Here is an 18,677-nt window from a genome sequence, read left to right as displayed (position 1 = left end):
GTAGATCCAGCCATGACACTAGCGGCTAGGCTACGCTAGGCTAGTTCAGGCTGGAGCTAGAGAGTGAGGAGGGCTTTTTAATCCACGAAATACTGAAAAGCGAGCGGTTTGAGGCTCCGGATTGTTTGCGGAGTAATCAAACTTTCACTTTCGTGAATGTGATGCGTAAATAGTGTGTATAATTCGTGGATTAATCGGTAAAAGGCTCTAAGAACGAACAGCTCTGAAAACGCGACACACTCACCGGAAATGACGTCACCGGATCCACCACCGTGTAGAACTCCTTGAAAGAAAGCAGAGCGCGGCGTCTTTCCCAGCTTGTGGCATTCAACTGACTGTACTGTAATGCCTGCATAATTGAATTACACCAACACTTTTCAATACAATGTCAATATTGTGCTGAGAGAAATGACAGTAATCACAAACATGGTCAACACATTTGCATTTTGACAACTCAAAAGCAAATTCTACATTTTCTTTTATCTTTTTACTTAACCTTTTGCTCAATTTGACTTTGAATGAGCTCTACCCATCACACGGAAGAGAAAAAAGTAAATCTAGCAACATTTATTTCACTTATACATGAAAGAATCAAACTACAGTTATGTTTTTGAGGAGCAAATAACATATATTATATTTTACATTGCTCTTAAAAGAATTTGGATTTAGCATATTCTACATCCCCTTTAATACATGCTGTGTACATGTGAGCCACTCATTAGCCGAGTGAGCGTAGATTGCATAGTAAAAATCTGCCCACTGTTACCAGCTGCACAACCACCAGCAGAGAATTCAGCTCCAGCTTCTCCACAATCACCTACACCTCCTCCAGCGAAGGACTCATCAGCAGCAGCACCACAACACTCTTCACCGCGGCCAGCGCAAGAGTCATTAAAGTTATTTCACACAGGGTCCTCATCAAAGGCCTTGGGCCCATCTGTGACAGGACCGGCAGCATCCCTGTCATTGCCCCTTCCCTCAGAGCAGCCCTGGGTCCCCTCTGAAACATCTACTCCCACTACAGATTCCTCACTCTCCTTCCCATCTCCACTCTCACCCAGGGGCTTTCCCAGCCTTCTTGCTTATCTGCTCAAATCAGGCATTAAGATTGCTCCACTCCTGCCTACTGCCCCATCTACACCCCCCCCCGCCTTAAACCTGTTCCCAAACTCTCCCCAGCTCTCGCTACATCAACAAAAGCCGCCCCACCGTTCCCCCCTCGCCTTTCACCTGGTATCTCCCATAGATAGGATGCACTGGGTCTCAGCGTTGCCGGGACATAGTCATAATATTAATCAAACCAACACGGGGCCCTGTGTACAATCAGCCCCCTCTAGTGCTATTCACAACACTCAGGTGGGAAAACAAAATGTGAGTCAGGCTGCCAAATCTGAGGAATTTGATTCATGTTCCCTGAAAAGATAACGCCCTGTCCCACTGAATCTAGTCTGAAACTTGCTGTGCTTAATGTCAGATCCTTATGTAACAAATTATTCTTAATTAATAAGTATATTTCATCTTATAATCTTTATTTTTTTATGTTTTTAACTGAAACGTGGCTTAACAAAAACACAGTAAATGTAGTTCTAATCATATCTGCTCCACCCAACTTTAAGTTTGAATCTGAAACACGAGAAAATAAAAAGGGTAGAGGTATCTGTGCAGTTTTTTTTACCCACAGGTTGTTCTTTGGGGTGTTTTCATCATTTGAGTATGTATCCTTTAAAATGGATCCAAACAGTCTCCATCAATTCTCTTCATTGTTTTATACAAGCCTCCCCAGCACTGCCATAGTTTAATTGATGATTTTACTGCGATGCTTTCAGTCGTATGCACAGACTTTGATGGTTTGGTCATTACAGGTGGTTTCAATGTTCATGTTGATAGTATTTGTGACAGAAACACTGTCCTTGAAACCTTCAGTCTTACATGTGAGAGGCCACACCCACAGCAGAGGGCACACTCTAGATCTCATAATTACCAAGGGGGTTAATATTTCAAATGTCAGTGTTGTTGATGCTGCTCTGTCTGATCATTTCTGTGTCTTCTTTGACCTGTCCTGACCGGTCCTGCAGTTGTTCAGAGGAGACACATAAATGATGCACAGGCGCACTGTTTATGGAAATGATAAAGTTTTAAAAATGTTTCATGTTCTAATGTAAACTATTAGTTGAACTCTGTTACATCTAGTGTTTTGAATGTTCTGGACACCATTGCCCCTTTAACATTGTTAGAAATAAGCAGAACCCGCCATGGATAAATGATGATTCGGTCAGGGCACAGAAAAGGGAGTGCCACCGGGCCGAACGGAAATAGCACAAGTCAAAGCTCCAGGTTCAAAAATATATTTACAGAGAGAAGTTGTACATGTACAAACTCAATTTATGTAGAACTAGGGAAGGATGTTTTTCTAAAATAATTGGAAGTTGCAGTAACATCTGTTTACTGTGGCAAACAGGACACACGATCCTGTTTGCCACAGTAAACAGATCAACAAACCCTCCAGCTCAGCTGCCTAATTTCCACATCCAAATGTAATGAGTTTGCATTATTCTTTAATGACAAAGTTCAGGGCATTAAAAATGCTATAAATTCCACAATGCAAAAATAACCCTAAAACCACCTAAACATTTAGAGCTAACTTACTTTGCACCTGTAACTGGCAAAACTGTCCAGGAGATCATCACCAGTCTGAGTTCATCTACATGCTGCCTCGATGTGTTACCCACCAGATTTTCTAAAGTCTGTGCTTCAATCTGGAACATTCCCAATGTCTTTGAAAACTGCGGTCATAAAGCCTCTCCTAAAGAAGAGCCGTCTTGATGCCGCAGTACTGAGTAATTACCGGCCCATCTCTAATCTGCCATTTTGGGCAAAAGTCCTTGAAAAGGTTCTTTATCAACAGCTCACGGATTTCTTCTTAATAAACAACTCCTTTTATGTTTTTCAGTCAGGTTTTAGACCTCATCACAGCACTGAGACTGCTCTTGTCAAGGTGACAAATGACATCTGCCTGAAAACTGATGCGGGCAAAGCTTCGTCTTAATTCTGTTAGATCTGAGCGCTGCTTTTGACACTGTCGATCATGGGATCCTCTTACAGAGACTAGAGGACTGGGTGGGCATCACTGGCACTGCCCTAAATTGGTTACGGTCCTCTCTGGAAGTCAGGAATTACTTTGTTGAAATTGGTAACTGTGTCTCAGACCACATACCCCTGACCTGTGGAGTGCCCCAAGGGTCAATTCTGTTTAACCTCTATGTGCTTCCCTTAGGTCAGTTGATAAGCAGCGAAATTGTGTCCTTATACAATTATACAGACGACACTCAAATCTTTGTTTCACTGACAACAGGTGAATATAGACCAGTGGATTCACTCTGTCACTGCATCCAACAGATCAGTTTGTGGATGCAAAACAACTTTCTCAGCTGAACTCAGACAAGACTGAAATAATCATCTTTGGCCACAGAAACAAAGAGAAAGTGTTAGCAGTCACCTCCAGAGTCTCGCTCTAAAACCTACAAACCAAATTAGAAATATGGGGGTAATAATCGACTCAGACTTGAATTTTAACAGCCACATCAAATCAATTACATCAACAGCTATTTACCATCTAAAAAACATTACCAAAATCAAAATATAGTGTAGCTGCTCGGGTCCTGACTAGAACCATGAAGTACCAACACATTAGTCCTGTTCTCAGGTCTTTGCACTGGCTCCTGTGGCTCAGAGAATAGACTTTAAAGCAGCTCTGCTTGTGTACAAGCAGCAAAGTACATCTTGGACATGTTAGTGCCATATGAACTATCTCGGACTCTGAGGACCTCAGGGACCGGCCTCCTGCTGGTGCCAGAGTCAGGACTAAACATGGGGAATCTGCATTTCCGTTTTATGCAGCTAAAATCTGGAACAGTCTTCATGAAGATGTGAGACAGGCTTCTACTCTAAGTCTAAGCTAAAAACAGTTTTGTTTAGCTGTGCATAATATGCACAGCTAAACAAAACTGTTTTTAGCTTCGAGTGAAACGATTTTCTTTGCACTCTTCTCTTTTATGTCTTAAAAGGTTTTGTGATTTCTGTCATGTCTTTGGGATTTTACTTTAACTATTTGACAGCTAGACTGGAAATAGCTCCTTAAAAGGTCTTACTCTAGAGAAATTCTTTGCAATTATAAAAGTATTATTTAGACACAATTACAATTGAACATAAATAATTCCACTCGACACAATAGGTGTCCAAGCGCAGCCGCATAGCGGGTGCCTGGGGAGGGTTAGAACACACTCACACTACAAAGTCCAGGAAGAGCCTGGCGCACCTACCCACTGATCAAGAGCGAGTTTTAACACTAAAAGCTTTGGTCAAGTTTTGTCTGGTAGTTTCCCTAAATCTATGGAGGGGGAGGACGAGACTGTGTCCGTCGTTAAAGATACAAAAGCGCCACACATAAGGTGGAGGCCTCCACTTTCAGCACGGACGTGTGCAGAGGCAGATAGCGCATTGACATCTCGGGACGGTCAAACGTGGGAAAGAATCAATCTAAGAGCGATGTGCCAGTCCAGGAGACACTTGTCACGCTGATAATGTCAAATAAATATGGGAAAGAGTGTCTGGAGTGTGTTCCAACAGATTTGGTTTTCCATCTGGCGGATCACTAAGCACGGACAAAATATATGATTCATATAAGTATTGGATTAATAGAAATTAAGGTTTTGTGATTTCTGTCATATCTGAGTGATTTTAATGCATTTTTCTCTCCTGTTGTGTGAAGCACTTTGAATTGCCTTGTGTATGAATTGTGCTCTACAAATAAACTTGCCTTGCCCGGTGGAAGTATGTGTTTTGGAGTGCAGAGGTGAGATAATTACTCAGACCACATTGCGGTGGTAAGATACAGCTGAGCTGCCCTGGGGCGAACTGACAGGAGTGTGACTGTCAATCTGCAGCTGTAATACCCAACCCAAGTCACATTACAGGGCAAGGGATGTTGGTGAAAATGTTTTTTTGTTTTGATATGACCTATATATCTTAATATTCAAACAATATGGCCATTAGAAATATAATCAAAAATAATAAAGTGTTCAATAAAATAGAACACAGTAAAACAAAAATAGACAAACAACATTGCAGGAAATGAAACAAAAAATTAAGAAACAAAACAACAAAAATACATACAAACAATTAAATAAATAAATACATATTATTTTCAAGGTCCGATATTATACAGAAATGTACATTTTTAACCATGTCCTAACATTGTTCCTTCATCAAAACATACTTGGAGTTGCATTTAGATTCATTTAAGCTTTTTTGATCAATCCTGTAAGTCCTCTCCCTCTGAGCCTCAAAAAATACTGGAATGGTCCAGTTTTGTGACATCATATGTCGAACTCCAATAAATGTAGTTGATGATGTTAATTGTTGACTGAGTTTCAGGAGCTGGACCACGCCTAAACCTCCTACTGCTCCAGCAACCACGCCTCCACTCTTAAACCACACCTAATTACACAAGAAGCCCTATTTATACAGGTCTATCCCAGCATCTCTTGTTTTCTCTGCTCTCTGCTCTCCCACCCCATGTCTCTATCATCTTCACCTTAACACATCATCATCTGAATCGGCTGGGCTGATAATCCGAGACAGAGCCCCCATTCTGAGTCTCTACCTAGCCAACTCTCCTCGATCCATCATTGATTCATCATCGACCCATCATCGACCCATCATCGACCCATCATCGATCCATCATCGATCCATCATCGATCCATCATCACTATTATCAATAAACATGTTTTCATATTCCATTGTTGTGTCGTGGTCCTTGCTAGTGAACTATTGTGCAGTTTTAACTTCATAAATCATGGCCAGACTCGTTTTGAGCATTTCAGCCGTCAAATCCTCAATTCAGCCGGGAAATGCCTGTCTCATATGATTTAATGTGCGATTTTTGTAGACAAATTATTTCTTAATTTTAAAACTAAATGCCTAAGATCAACTCAAGAGCAGGTTTCAAGGCCAATGAGAATGCAAATGATGCCCTTTGTATGTCCTTTAAGTTTTTGTCCCTGGGCGTGAAATGGGGATGAGAGAGAAGGGAGGACATGCAGTACACTGTCGGAGTCGGGACACTGCTCACAACACTACAACATTAAGCATGGCAAGTGTACTGCCGCCTTAACCACTTGACCACCAGGCATCACTTGAATTATTTGTTTTATTATAGACTATACCTGTTGCCTGTACTCTAATTTAAGATACATTTTCCAATATCTCCCACCACTATCTCATGCGCAAAAGATATATGTGTGTTTCGATCCCATGCACGGCGTACCACTCACACATAAGCTCCGTTTCTGTTCTCTCAGTTGGAAGCCACTGGAAACTGTACATTTAATATCCTTCAGAGCCTCTCATGGTGCACAATTACACTCTTCCACAGTCTTTACCCAGTGACGGCTTTCATAATGAGCCCTGCAGGTATAGAGCCGGTATGATGTCTCTGTTGCTATGGCGATATGTTGACATGGCTTACACAGTCTAGCTGTTGAGGTGAATCCTGACCCGGAGGTTGCTGCTTCATTAGCGCGCAGACTGAGAGGCTTGTTGTGCTTTTTCAAATGTCATACCCTGCTTTTGAACATGCCTCACATCAAGACATGAAGGTGAGAGATAAAGGCATTTCACGTAGAGGTTTAACAGATAACGGAGTTAGCCTGTGACACAGAGACTGGCAGTTTTTATCAATCAATCAAACTTTAATTTCGGACATAATCGGGTCCATATAGAACAATTATAAACAACAAAGAACATACAAAAGACAATCAACACCATATAATAACATACTGTCAGTAGTACACTTCCTCCAGACGTGTATCTGACTGCTGTGCCAAGGCAGTATTCAAATATTAACAATTTGGTTTTGCGAGTCCTCAAGGCACAACATAAACTTCAAAGCCTTCAAAGTCTTACATCTGTCTTTCAGATAGACTGTCCATATACAAATTGAAGCGTGTCTTAAGAGTGACATCTTACCCTGTCTCACTCAATTTACCACAAGAAGCGGTTCAGATCCCCTCTACCAGCTGACAGTTTGCCCCTGGGCAGTTGTGGCTACAGAAGTCACTCCCCTCTCTGATGCGCCCTAATAGATATGCTTTTGAGTGAAGGGTCAAAGGCTATATTTGTCAGGAAAGACATCTCTGAACAGGAGGAGGGAGGAAAAGGGGAGCAGAGAATGAGCGGAGGAGAAATTGAGGATTGGAGGAGAGGAGACACAGGCCCAAGGCGTCTACAGTTTGTCTGAACTCAACCTGATCTGACAGTGTGGCTTTTACACACTGGCTTATTCACTCCTAAAAACCTCTGTTTGCTTTTGTTTTAGCGTCAATTAATATTTAGGTGGTTTTTTTTGACAATCCTACCCTCATTTTAGTTTCCGTGGCTGGAGCTTTGCCCATAAACGCTTGCCTGAGCAAACCTGGAACAATGCATTTCCCCTGCATACATTTCGCTCTGTGTCTGCTTCAGGACACCTCTAAACCGACTCAGTCCGTCTGAACATCCATAACCCTGACAGGCAGACGCTCTGATGGATGGCACCGCGCCACAGGCCAGACTGCTGCTATCATTTAGATACATAGTGAGCAGTGAGTGTGTTTTTAAAATGCAGCCTGGCTTGAAACAAGGATGATGCCGTGTTATACAACAATGCCCAATTTGACAGGTTGAACATGCACAATAAACACAATAAGTCTTACCTGGAAATGTACCTGGCATTTTGGCAGAGCCTCGACACATGTGAATGTTCCCTGCATTTTTAATATGGCAATTTTCCTGGTAAATTCCCAGGACCAATGCAGGGAAGGCGTATGTGTGAATAAAGCCAGAAAATTGCCTGCACCATTGTTTTGGTTACGAACTTAGAATTATGTGTGAATTACTGCTACAACTTTTGGGTTTCTACCAGCGTTGCACACTGACATTTTCGACCCATTCTTCTTGGTTAAACAGTTCAAGCTCAGTCAAATTTGATGGAGAGCGTTTGTGAACAGCAGTTTTCTCGATTGGATTTAGGTCTGGACTTTGACTGAATACTCACAACCAAACCATTCCATTGTAGCTCTGGCTTTATGTTTAGGTCGTGGTCTTGCTGAAGGTGAACCTCAGTCTCAAGTCTTTTGCAGACGCCAACAGGTTTTCTTCCATGATTGCCCTGTATTTGGCGCCGTACATCTTCCTTGTCCCTGCTGAAGAAAAGCAGCCCCACAGCATGATGCTGCCACCACTGTGATCGACAGTGGGGATGGTGTCTTCAGAGTCATGTGCCCTGCTCGTTTTTCATTCATATTTTCTTTCGCAGTCATTGGACAAAACACAGCACCCATGTTTATGTTAACACGAGCCCATACTCCTCCCCCTCCGTCTGAATGTCAAAAATCATGTCGACGCTATAATTATGTATTGTGTGGGGCTCTGCTTGAACACAGTGAGGACAGCACGGGCCCTGTCTGTCACTCAGCTTTCTCTCCATCGTGATAAGCTGCTTTTAGCTTCAAAAATAATAGCCTCCTAGGAAACATTTTTTAATAAGATAATATTTGTGTGCCATCTTTGTGCCAACTTCAAAGTGACATCATTCAAAGTTAGAGAACAAAGAAAGTTTTGGAAATGTTGTGTACTTGATTTAGTTTAGATTAGTCTTTATTTGCAGGGATAATGCACACAGAGACATTAAGCTCATAAAAAACAAAGATGTTCTGCACCAGATTGTTGATTGTTGCTTAGTAGTATGAATGTGTCAGTCCAGCTGTTGATGGTAACTCAAAAGTCTGTATATATTGAAGTATCCTGTGATGATTAGTGGTTTGTTTTGGTTATTTCTCCAAATAAAACATTTCAAATGTACTTAGACAGCACGGATGAGTGTTGAATTATTTTTACACAGCTACATCCACTTTTCCCACTCGGATGTGATACTTCCAGTGCCCGGTGCTGAGTGTGGCTGGCTTTAACCATGTTTTGGGCAGATTACTGACTAAATCAAAGACAAGAGCCTAAGGCCGTGTCAGGTGTGTGAGCAGAGAAATGAAGGTTGTTTAGTGAGACACCTGAGTTTTCTTGTAGTGCTTTAAGATGTGTTTTCAGTCACAGTTTGTGCATGCTCAAAGCAAAATTGAGTTATGAAGGCTTATTGCTCTGTTCCAAAGCAGATTGATGTGTGTTAAAGCTTTGTCTGCGCCACCTGGAATTTGTTTTTTTATTTTTGGACACATTTCCTTATTTACTTAAAGCAACTTAGACTACATATTTCAGTACAAACATTAGTATATTTTTCACTAAAAACTTGTTTTCCCCAACTTTGACCATTTTGGTGAGGTCTAGAATTGAACTTCCTGGTTGGACATGAGCAGCATGTGACATAAATAGAGGTCCATAACTGCTTCCTGCAACCATATTGTAAACAAAGGCCAAAATCCATATAGATTACACAATAGTTATGATTTGACAAATAATAATACCTGATCATACATTTAACCTTTTTGTTGAAGTATTGTTTAAGTTGTGTGAAAAATATGTCAGTTGCATTTCCAATTGTCCCAGCATTTTTTATGTCATGTTGCTTCTTAATGATATAAACAAAGTTATTTTCACAAACTGCAACTTCACTGATGTAAAACGATGATAAATATTTACCACAGACACTATTTACCACAACACTATTCACACCAAACAATGTCATAATTAGAAAAGTATGAGAACCACAGAGAGTTTAACATCTAACACATGTGGGTAAAATAGTAGCGTTGACATAACTGCAATGACCCAGAGATCGCCCGGGTTTGTAAAGGGCTTAAGAGAACTATGTGTCGCCTCACTTTTCTTGTTTGAATGTGGCGTGTGCAAGTGGGTCAGTTGGTGTTTGTCGGAGAGCCCATTGGCACGACATGGCAGCCACGTCTCTCAATCAACCCCTGGGCTGTTGCGGCTATATACGCTTACACCAGCAAGTATGCGGAGTGAATGTATAATGGTCTACTGAAGCGCTGACTTTATCTTTCCTTTCCATTTCCCTTCATTATGTCCTCTGCCGTCCGCTCATGCCCTCCTCTCCTCTCTCTCCACAGGCGCCGGGCCACCTGCCGACCAGACGGTGGTCATCGAAGAGTTCCGCTACCTGTCGCAGAAGCTCTTTGTGTCCGTGTCCGTGTTCGCCGGTTTGGGAATTCTGCTGGGAATCGTGTGTCTAACCTTCAACATCTACAACAGCAATGTCAGGTAGAGCTGCCGTCCCTCACGACTGTCGTTACCCCAGCACAAACCAATGTGTCCAACAATTAGTGTCAAATAATAGTCAAGTAGTGTAAGAGAAATCAAGTACGTCGGAGCTAAATGTTTTCATCTTACCAGGACTGCTTTGGAATCTGATAGTAAATGTCAATAAAATACACGCATCCATTTAAAAGTCCTATTTTTTTTGCTTTTTAAATACTTAATATAATATATTGGCATGTATTGTTAAAATTATCAAGCACTGTGACTTTTCTGGTGGATGGTGCACCACTTCCTTGTGCCTGGAATGTTACGCACCATTCACTGTGAACAAATCCAGGCAAAGCAAACTATTTCCATGGAAACAAGCTAGTGGCGTACCCCCTTCGAAAAATCACACAGTACACCAATTTTGTATTTGTTGCATATTGTATAGTCGCTAATGAGGAGAAAAAAAAGTAACGGGTAACTTTAAACTGATTTAAGCAAATGTTCTAAAATGATGAGCACATTTTGAACACTTTATTCCGATCTTCTAGAAAATCTTCCTTCCACAATAATTACTGACAAGACAATAGAAAGTGTGTATTTGCGGGCGGTGTTATGTTTTGGATTAGCTTTCACCGCTAAAGAGGATTTTCCGTTTCCGGTGCCAGAGTGTGTGTTGTCGTCCTCCAGGAGAAAGCCACACTCCACTCTTAAGCTTTTGCGCCCCTGCTCTGAGCCAGCGGGACATTTTAATATGAGAGAGAGAGGTGTAATCCAGACCCGATCCAAGTCTATGAGGGAGCCGAGCGCTTCTTGTGTTAGCTACGCCTGACAGACAGCTAATACTGAGGCAAGCAGCCGGGAGACGTTTGAATGACAGAAATATCCATCTGTGCTCCACTCCAGGGCTGTGTAGGAGGAGAGATTTTCCCTTTCTAAACCGCATCTCCAGTGCAGATGTTGCTGAGAGCATGATGGTGGCAGTCTGTAAAATGTGTTAAGCGTTGAGTTAAAGCCTGATTTCTCTGGTTCTCAAACGGCAGTAGAGGGATGAAGTTGAATTTTATCGTGGTCTGAACGTGTCTCTAGCTCTCACAAACCTTCTTCCCCCGTATTCAGGTTTTACTACTTTCCGACTGTGAAGAGTTTACTTATATACACCAACTAGGGCTTTCAAAACAATAAAAAAATCAGACATCAAATGATACTAAAACTTATATTGAAACTAAAGGCTTATTTATGTGATACAATATTAATTACCCCCCCAAAAAATCACATAAACCAAACAAAATTTGACCTTTCCTGAAGAGTTTCAGAATGACCTTGAGCTTTATCAGAACTAGTATATGAGCATAAGGTGATATAAAGAAAGCTCTATTAGTTTGTGTTGAAAATGAGTCTACTGTCTTGTAAAATAGCTTTTTAAAATTACCATTTGGTACTGAAATCAGTCTCGAGTATTGCCTATTCCTTAGTATCGAAATCTTTGAAATGTTAGTATTGTGACAACATTAACAACACAGTAACATTAACTCTGTGACAGTCTGACTTTTTGTCTGAGTGACAGGGGTGACCCTAGGCAACATCAACAAATCTCCATGCATTAAAATGATTAATTAGACAATGCATGCGAATGCAGCAGTCAGTTTAACCTTACAGCAAAGTATTTTACTCCAAGAACAAATGTTTCCTTCTCGTAAGAACATTTTAAACCACGTGTCCATCTTGTTTTTTTTCTAGTTCTTAATAGTAAACACATGTGTCAAAATTTTGCTCATTGCAAACTGTAATCAGGATCTAAAACAGCTTAGTAATAGAAATGGGACCATTGACTTCCCGTTAAAAAAAATCCAGCCCCGCCTTCTCATTGTGGCAAGCAGTGGATTTTTTTCTTCCATTATTTCTTTTACAAATAAAATATAAAGCGACCAAAGGAAAGTGCGAGGAGGATCCGGATCAGGTTTACTCCAGCAGCAGAACAAGGACATTGTAAAATTGGCTAAATTGGTGTGGTCAGGGCAGTGATTGATCAATAAAATCTAATATATCCAAATAAGCCCATTTCCCCCTCACTTCTGCTTCTGAAGCTTGGCTGGAAGTTATGGTGTCTTTTAGTGTCCTCTACAGGCAGCTGAGCAATACTGCGCGGGAAGCTTGGTTCTTCTTCTCCCCTTTTCAGTCTGCGGGCGTGTTCCGAGGCCCGTTTATGCTTCGCTCTCTAACATGAGCTTTTAGATCCAGAGCAGACAGCAGCTTCTTTTAGAGGTCTGCACATGAGCTCTGAGGACCACACAGCCTCAAACCCATGGATCTGTGCTCAAACCACACTGAATAAACCTGTGGGAATCAAGGATATTTGCAGTTTTTTTTTAGATACTGTGTTTGTAGCTAAGGTTCTGTTCATGTTTCTAATAATTAGATGTTAGTTTGAAATACAGACAGTATTACATAGAGAATATAGAGAGCTAGTTTGTGGACTGAATTGATTGGTGAAGTGAGACTATTTACTCCAGTTTTTACAGGTATTGGGAGTTTGGCTCAGTACGATAGGCATTTGCCCTTCACGCGGGAGATGGGAGATGTTTTTTGTTTCATTTTTGCGTGCAAATGTTATCCACTAGATATTGATGAACACCCCAAGTCTGCTTGCCCATTCAAAAATGTCACCGCATGCTACTGCCTTATATACTGCTAGGTAAAACCATACCAAAGTAAACCAAGTAAAACCCAATCTAAAGTATACCCTAAAATCAAACACCTAATAAAAGAAACATGCAAAAGCCCAATTAAAACTAATGCTATTCCCCCCATATCTCAGTAGTTTTGAGCTGGCTCCAGGCCTTTTCGTCAGTGTCTTTCACCTTAAAAGCACAAACATACACATTCATATCGAACAATAAATACATTTAAATATTCTGTCAATATTAAATATTAAATATGTTTAAATAAATACATACATACATACATAAAATGTAATTAAATTAAATAACATTCAATTAAAATTGAAATTGAAATTGAAATTGAAATTGAAATTGAAATTGAAATTGAAATTAAAATTAAAATTAAAATTAAAATTAAAATTAAAATTAAAATTAAAATTAAAATTAAAATTAAAATTAAAATTGAAATAAGAATAAAAATAAATGAATAAAATAGAAATAAATAAAATAAATATCAGTCAATCAAAATACTGTAAAACTCTAAGGGCGGTAATGATAAGCAAACACTGTTAGAACAAGGGTAAAAGCTTATAAAAGTTGAAATATAGGACGTCCCCTTTAAGTTGGATGTATTGGTATCAAAGCCTTGAACTCCGAGTGTTGTTTTGGAGTTCAGAGTTAGATGTTAGCCTTGGGAGGATGAATGTCTTGTAGGTTTTATACAGCAAACTGAAGTGCAGTGCAACCCCGTTTCCCCTGGTGGCCTGGCCTACAAACTGCCGCAAGCGAGGCACGACTTCTGAGTGCTGAAATCACGGAACTGTTAAATTAAAAACAAGAAAAGGATTTAATCTACAACAAGGCTTCCCAAACCCGGGTACAAGGACGCCTGGAGGTACATTATTTGCTGTACAATCTGAGCTTTTTATTGACGAAGCATTAAAACGTAGAAAAGTGTGTTTTAGCATGTCTGACAATCATGGCCAAAGTAGATGAGTTGACACTTATCTATATTGGCAAAAACGTCCTTATGTGTTAGCAGTTATAGCTACAACGTTTTAGCGCTAATAATAAACTACTAGACACCCCTGAACGTCTCTTAGCACCAAGCAGAGTGTTCAGTGTTAGATGTTATGAGCTTTAGCAAATAGCTTGGATGCTTGTTCTTTCCTCGCTTCCGCTGCTCCTGTGATTTGCTCCAATTGGCTCAAATTCAGTCTGAAGTGCCATGAAATGGTCTCTATTGGAAACTATTTTGGAGTAACAGGACTTGATAGCTGTCCTCTTCAGCACTTCTATACTGTGTGTCATGGTGGCAGAGTGGCTAGCACTCTAGCCTCACAGCAAGAAGGGTTCGCCATTCTGTGTGGAGTTTGCATGTTTCTCCCTGGGTCTGGGTGAGTTTTCTCCAGAAACTTCAATTTTCCCCATCAACCCAAAACATGCAGCAGTTAAAATCCTCCAGCTGCGATAGTCCTGACCGAGCCTAGTCCTGACCGAGCACTGCACTACAGTGACCACTGCCCCTGAGGAGATGCCCCAGAGCCATTGAAGAATGGGTCAAATGCAGAGCACTAATTTCCCGACTGGGATAATACACAATACATGGTTTTTGAATAATATCAAAGCCTCACTTGAAAACTTTTAGTGTAGATAATTCATCTTAATGGCATGAATTTGAACAGCCACGTAATAAACATGTCTTGAATCTAAGGTTAACTAGCCTTTAGTGACCAAATTGGAAGTGAGATAATAGCTCTTAACGGGCAAATTGTTATAAACAAACCAAAATGTATGTAATTAGTTTGCTGGCCCATTAAAATAAACAGGATATGATGTTTACCCTATTTCAGTAACAGTCTGAGGGCGCAATAATCTGTTGGGGCTTGAAAAAAGTCGTCTTTTTGGATGACATTTTGTTTTAGTCTACAAAAATATCACATTGACCAAAATATCAACTAAAAAAATCTGTGCTGCTCACCACAGTGACTCATTTAATAGCTTTGTTTTAAGAGCAGCTGAGCTGAACAGGTCTTTGCCTAGCGTCATTGACTCCACACTGAACGCCAGTGTAAATAGCAAGATGGATGGTGTCTTTACTAAATGAAATGTAGCAGAGAAGGAGATTGTCAGGGTGCTCAAGTGTCCGTCACAGGCTGAAGACTGCAGACAAGTGACTGAGGAGCAGACAATCACGTTGTAAAGTCTTGACTGAAAAAATATTGAATGTCAGGGCTCAAATTGTGCCCCTCTACGCAGCTAGCCAACTTTGAAGTTAACAACCTTTTCACTTGTTCAACACTACTTTTCTGCTTGCACTAAGGTGGAGTCTTTGCACATTCTGCTGGAGCTGAGTATTTCTTACATCAGATGAGTCGATGGACACATATTAGCAAATTATATGCTATAACATTTTTCCCTCAAAAAAAAAACATAGCTGAAGTTGTATTTAGCTTCATTCACACTTTTTTCATCAAGTTCTCTCTTTTGAGCATTCAAAAAACACTTTGAAACAAATGTCTCCCAGTCTCCTGCGCTGTTTTTACGTCCATAAAAAAAGGCTCTGAACATTTCTGCTCTCAAACCACAGTGTTCATTACAGCTGTGTGCTTATATTAGCATGTTGGAACAGGTTTTTCATTGCTAATTTCCTCTGTTGCCAGTAGATGCTGTTCCAACACCAGATCCTAGTATAGGGAGCACTTCTAGAGGAACATGACATCTGTAATCTGATTATCTCATTATTTCAAGTTCTAAACATGAAATGCCAAAGCAAAGGTCCACAAGAGCATGTTTAAAGGTCAACACAATACAAATAATGCAAAAAAAAGTGTATCCTTTTACTTGTATTGCAAACAAACACGTTTTAAGTTACATGAAATACCAATTTAAAAAAGCCTTCAGAGCTGGAAATATCTGCCCACCAAAAAGAACATAAATCCCAGTTACATGTGTGAATAAGGTAGAGACATGATTATTATTTTACCATAATTTTAAAGAACCCCTATAGAACAACATTGAAGAAAAAGATGTAAAAAAAAAGTAAAACTGTGATTCTTTAATTACAAAAGTTTTCTAAATGCATTGTCTTCTGTTTGTGTTTTGTGTCTCGTGCAGGTACATCCAGAACTCGCAGCCGTACCTGAACAACATGACGGCCGTGGGCTGCATGATGGCGCTGGCCGCAGTCTTCCCTCTGGGCATCGATGGACTCCACGTGCACCGCAGGCAGTTCCCCGTGGTGTGCCAGGTATGCCATCGCCAAACTGTTTCAACCGGGACAGACGCAGACAAACGAGCGAGGAGAGATTAATAATCCGACATATGAACGGTGCAAGAGGAGGAGATGGAAAGGCTGTGGAGGCTGAGGGTTCTGCTGATGTGATGGAGATGGGGCGGAGCAGGGGTTTTGCTGAAATTATAACGAGTAATTGTAGAAAAAAGGTTCAGTTGTAGTCATCTGGACACAAGAAATTTCGACTCAAAAGTCTGACATTTCAAAAGTACTACAAAAAAGGGCAAGTCTGATGTTTGCTGTAAGTGTGCACATAAATAGTAAATTATTAAAGCACATTGTGCATTATGTAAGATGGCCTTTCCACATTTCTCTGAAAATACCAGCAGAAATATCTTTGAAGCCCTTTGGAATTTACTCTAACTTAAGATACATCTGCTTGCTAATATCCACAAATCATTTTTATTTTAATCATATCAAGGTTTGTGTTACTACCGTTGGTTTCGTGGATTCTAGTGGGACAAAACAGAAACATGCAAATATATATAAAAGAATAACACCGTTTTTATTATGTTTGATCCCTCCGCACTGAGAATGAACTAAACATAACATTGACAGAGTGTTGTATGAGCTGTATATAAAATGTAGTACCATCTCTCCCCTGACTCCCTTGGGTCCTATGCAGTAGTAAAACATGTAGTGTTCGTGTTTGAGAGGTCGTGATGTACAGTCCACAGGGGAGGAGAGTCGCTACAGCACAAACACATGTAGCACTGTAGGGGGAAGGGCAGGGGCACGAACGACACACAACTCCCCCTGTTCAGAGGGAAGGAAATCAGAAACACTTTCAGTTTACAAACACATTTTTGACATTCTATTCTGCTTAATAATGACAATTCTCTCACTGATGTTGTTTAATCATACTGACAAACTCATCTCTGCCTCAATATATTAACCTAGAGATAATTCATGCTGCTGGATCTATTATTTCAGCTACAGCATTAGCACTTTATTGCCACATGTAACAAACTGTGCCTCGTGAATGGTGATTATGTCACTGGCCCATTGGTCGGTTCATGAGTGAGGGCCACAGAACGCTCTGCACGGTTCAAAAAGCCTAATGTGAGTGCGCCCTTAGTCAAACCCTTAGTCAAACGGGGGCAATAAAGGCTAATCTAATCCAAACCTCATTGCAAGTGATTTATTGTCCTCAATGTGGACAGCAGGGGGTGCTGAAAGTAGTGCTGGATAACACGATGATAACAATGGTATGTCTCATCTTTGACAATTTGCTATTATCGTCATGTATGATTCCCTATTTTTCTATTTAATGCAGTTACTTTCCCACTCCCCTTATATATCAGCTCTAAGGCTCCAAGTGAGTGACAGATGGATTTAGTGTGAACTTTCAGATGAAGCAGAATGCGTCATTTAAACTATGTTATACTGTAAATAATACGAATCATGTCCAATATAAAAGTTATAATAGTTTTTAATGGATTCTCAGTGATTAAAAGTTTTACATTTCAACGTTGGATACACCACATTCTTTGAACCAGTTTTTGTTATTAGTATTTGGGATTTTGTTCACTTTCTCATACTCCTCAGCAAAAGTAAGAACCAATTATTGAACCACTTTACCTGAGCTGACTTCTGCTTCCACCATTTTGTGGAAGGCAATCTCACGCTCCATCCTCCCCAAACTAATGAACAAGAGCCAGGATATATGAGCGGAAATACCCTTAGAACAGGCTTGACCCGAGTAATGCCACATACTAATTTATTGCTGTTTCAACAACTTTATTGCCATTGAACAAATAAGAATGTGCTTGATAGTAGTTTGCAAAGAACAAATCGGAAATATATACTAAATAGCATGTTTTTTTCTTTCTCTACCTGCCAAAGTTTGTCCATCATTGCCCTCAATGAGTTTATTTCATGTACAGTATATTATTTGAACATATTTCACACCTGTGCCTTCTGAGTCCTAGTTTAACCGCAGTGGCTTTCAATACATGTTTTTATGGGCACAAAGTAAATGAATATCAGGTAAAATGGACAGGGCCCTTATGATACTACTAATAATAATAATAATAACTTTTATTTATATAGCGCTTTTCAGTGACCCAAAGACGCTGAACATAATAAAAAAGGGGGGGGTATTTACAGACAGGGGGGACAACACGTACAGAACACATTAATATACAGATAAAATGAACAAGACAGAAGAAGTAGAGAGAAAAAGATGGGGATGTAACAGGGGGTAGAAGTGTAGGCAATGGGGTAGAGGAGGCTAGGGGTAGGGGAGGTCATAGGCTTGGGTGAAGAGGTATGTTTTTAGGCGGGATTTGAATGTTGTGAGTGAGGGAGAGTGGCGGACAGGTTGGGGGAGGGAGTTCCAGAGTCGGGGTGCTGTTCGGGAGAATGCTCTGTCGCCAAAAGTTTTGAGTCGGGATGTTGGTGCAGTCAGGGTGAGAGAGGAGGAGGATCGGAGAGCTCGGGTGGGGCGGTGGGGGATGAGGAGGTCAGAC

At 40.6% G+C, this 18,677-nt stretch overlaps 1 protein-coding gene across 1 annotated transcript in view; it reads left to right on the top strand.

The window, feature by feature from the left end:
* LOC140361907 (gamma-aminobutyric acid type B receptor subunit 1-like) overlaps window positions 1-18,677 on the top strand; it is a 183,488-nt gene that overhangs the window by 143,011 nt on the left and 21,800 nt on the right. Inside the window, exons 10-11 of the mRNA XM_072447815.1 lie at window positions 10,119-10,269; window positions 16,029-16,161. Coding sequence (XP_072303916.1) covers window positions 10,119-10,269; window positions 16,029-16,161 — 284 coding nt within the window. The remainder of the gene's footprint in view (window positions 1-10,118; window positions 10,270-16,028; window positions 16,162-18,677) is intronic.

The sequence above is a fragment of the Eucyclogobius newberryi genome, unplaced genomic scaffold (genome assembly GCF_026437365.1).
Source record: "Eucyclogobius newberryi isolate DKJ021-1_F unplaced genomic scaffold, fEucNew1.0.hap1 SCAF_16, whole genome shotgun sequence".
Classification (NCBI taxonomy): Eukaryota; Metazoa; Chordata; class Actinopteri; order Gobiiformes; family Gobiidae; genus Eucyclogobius; species Eucyclogobius newberryi.
The sequence above is the reverse complement of the archived record's forward strand: the minus strand, read 5'-3'. Positions and strand labels throughout refer to the sequence as shown.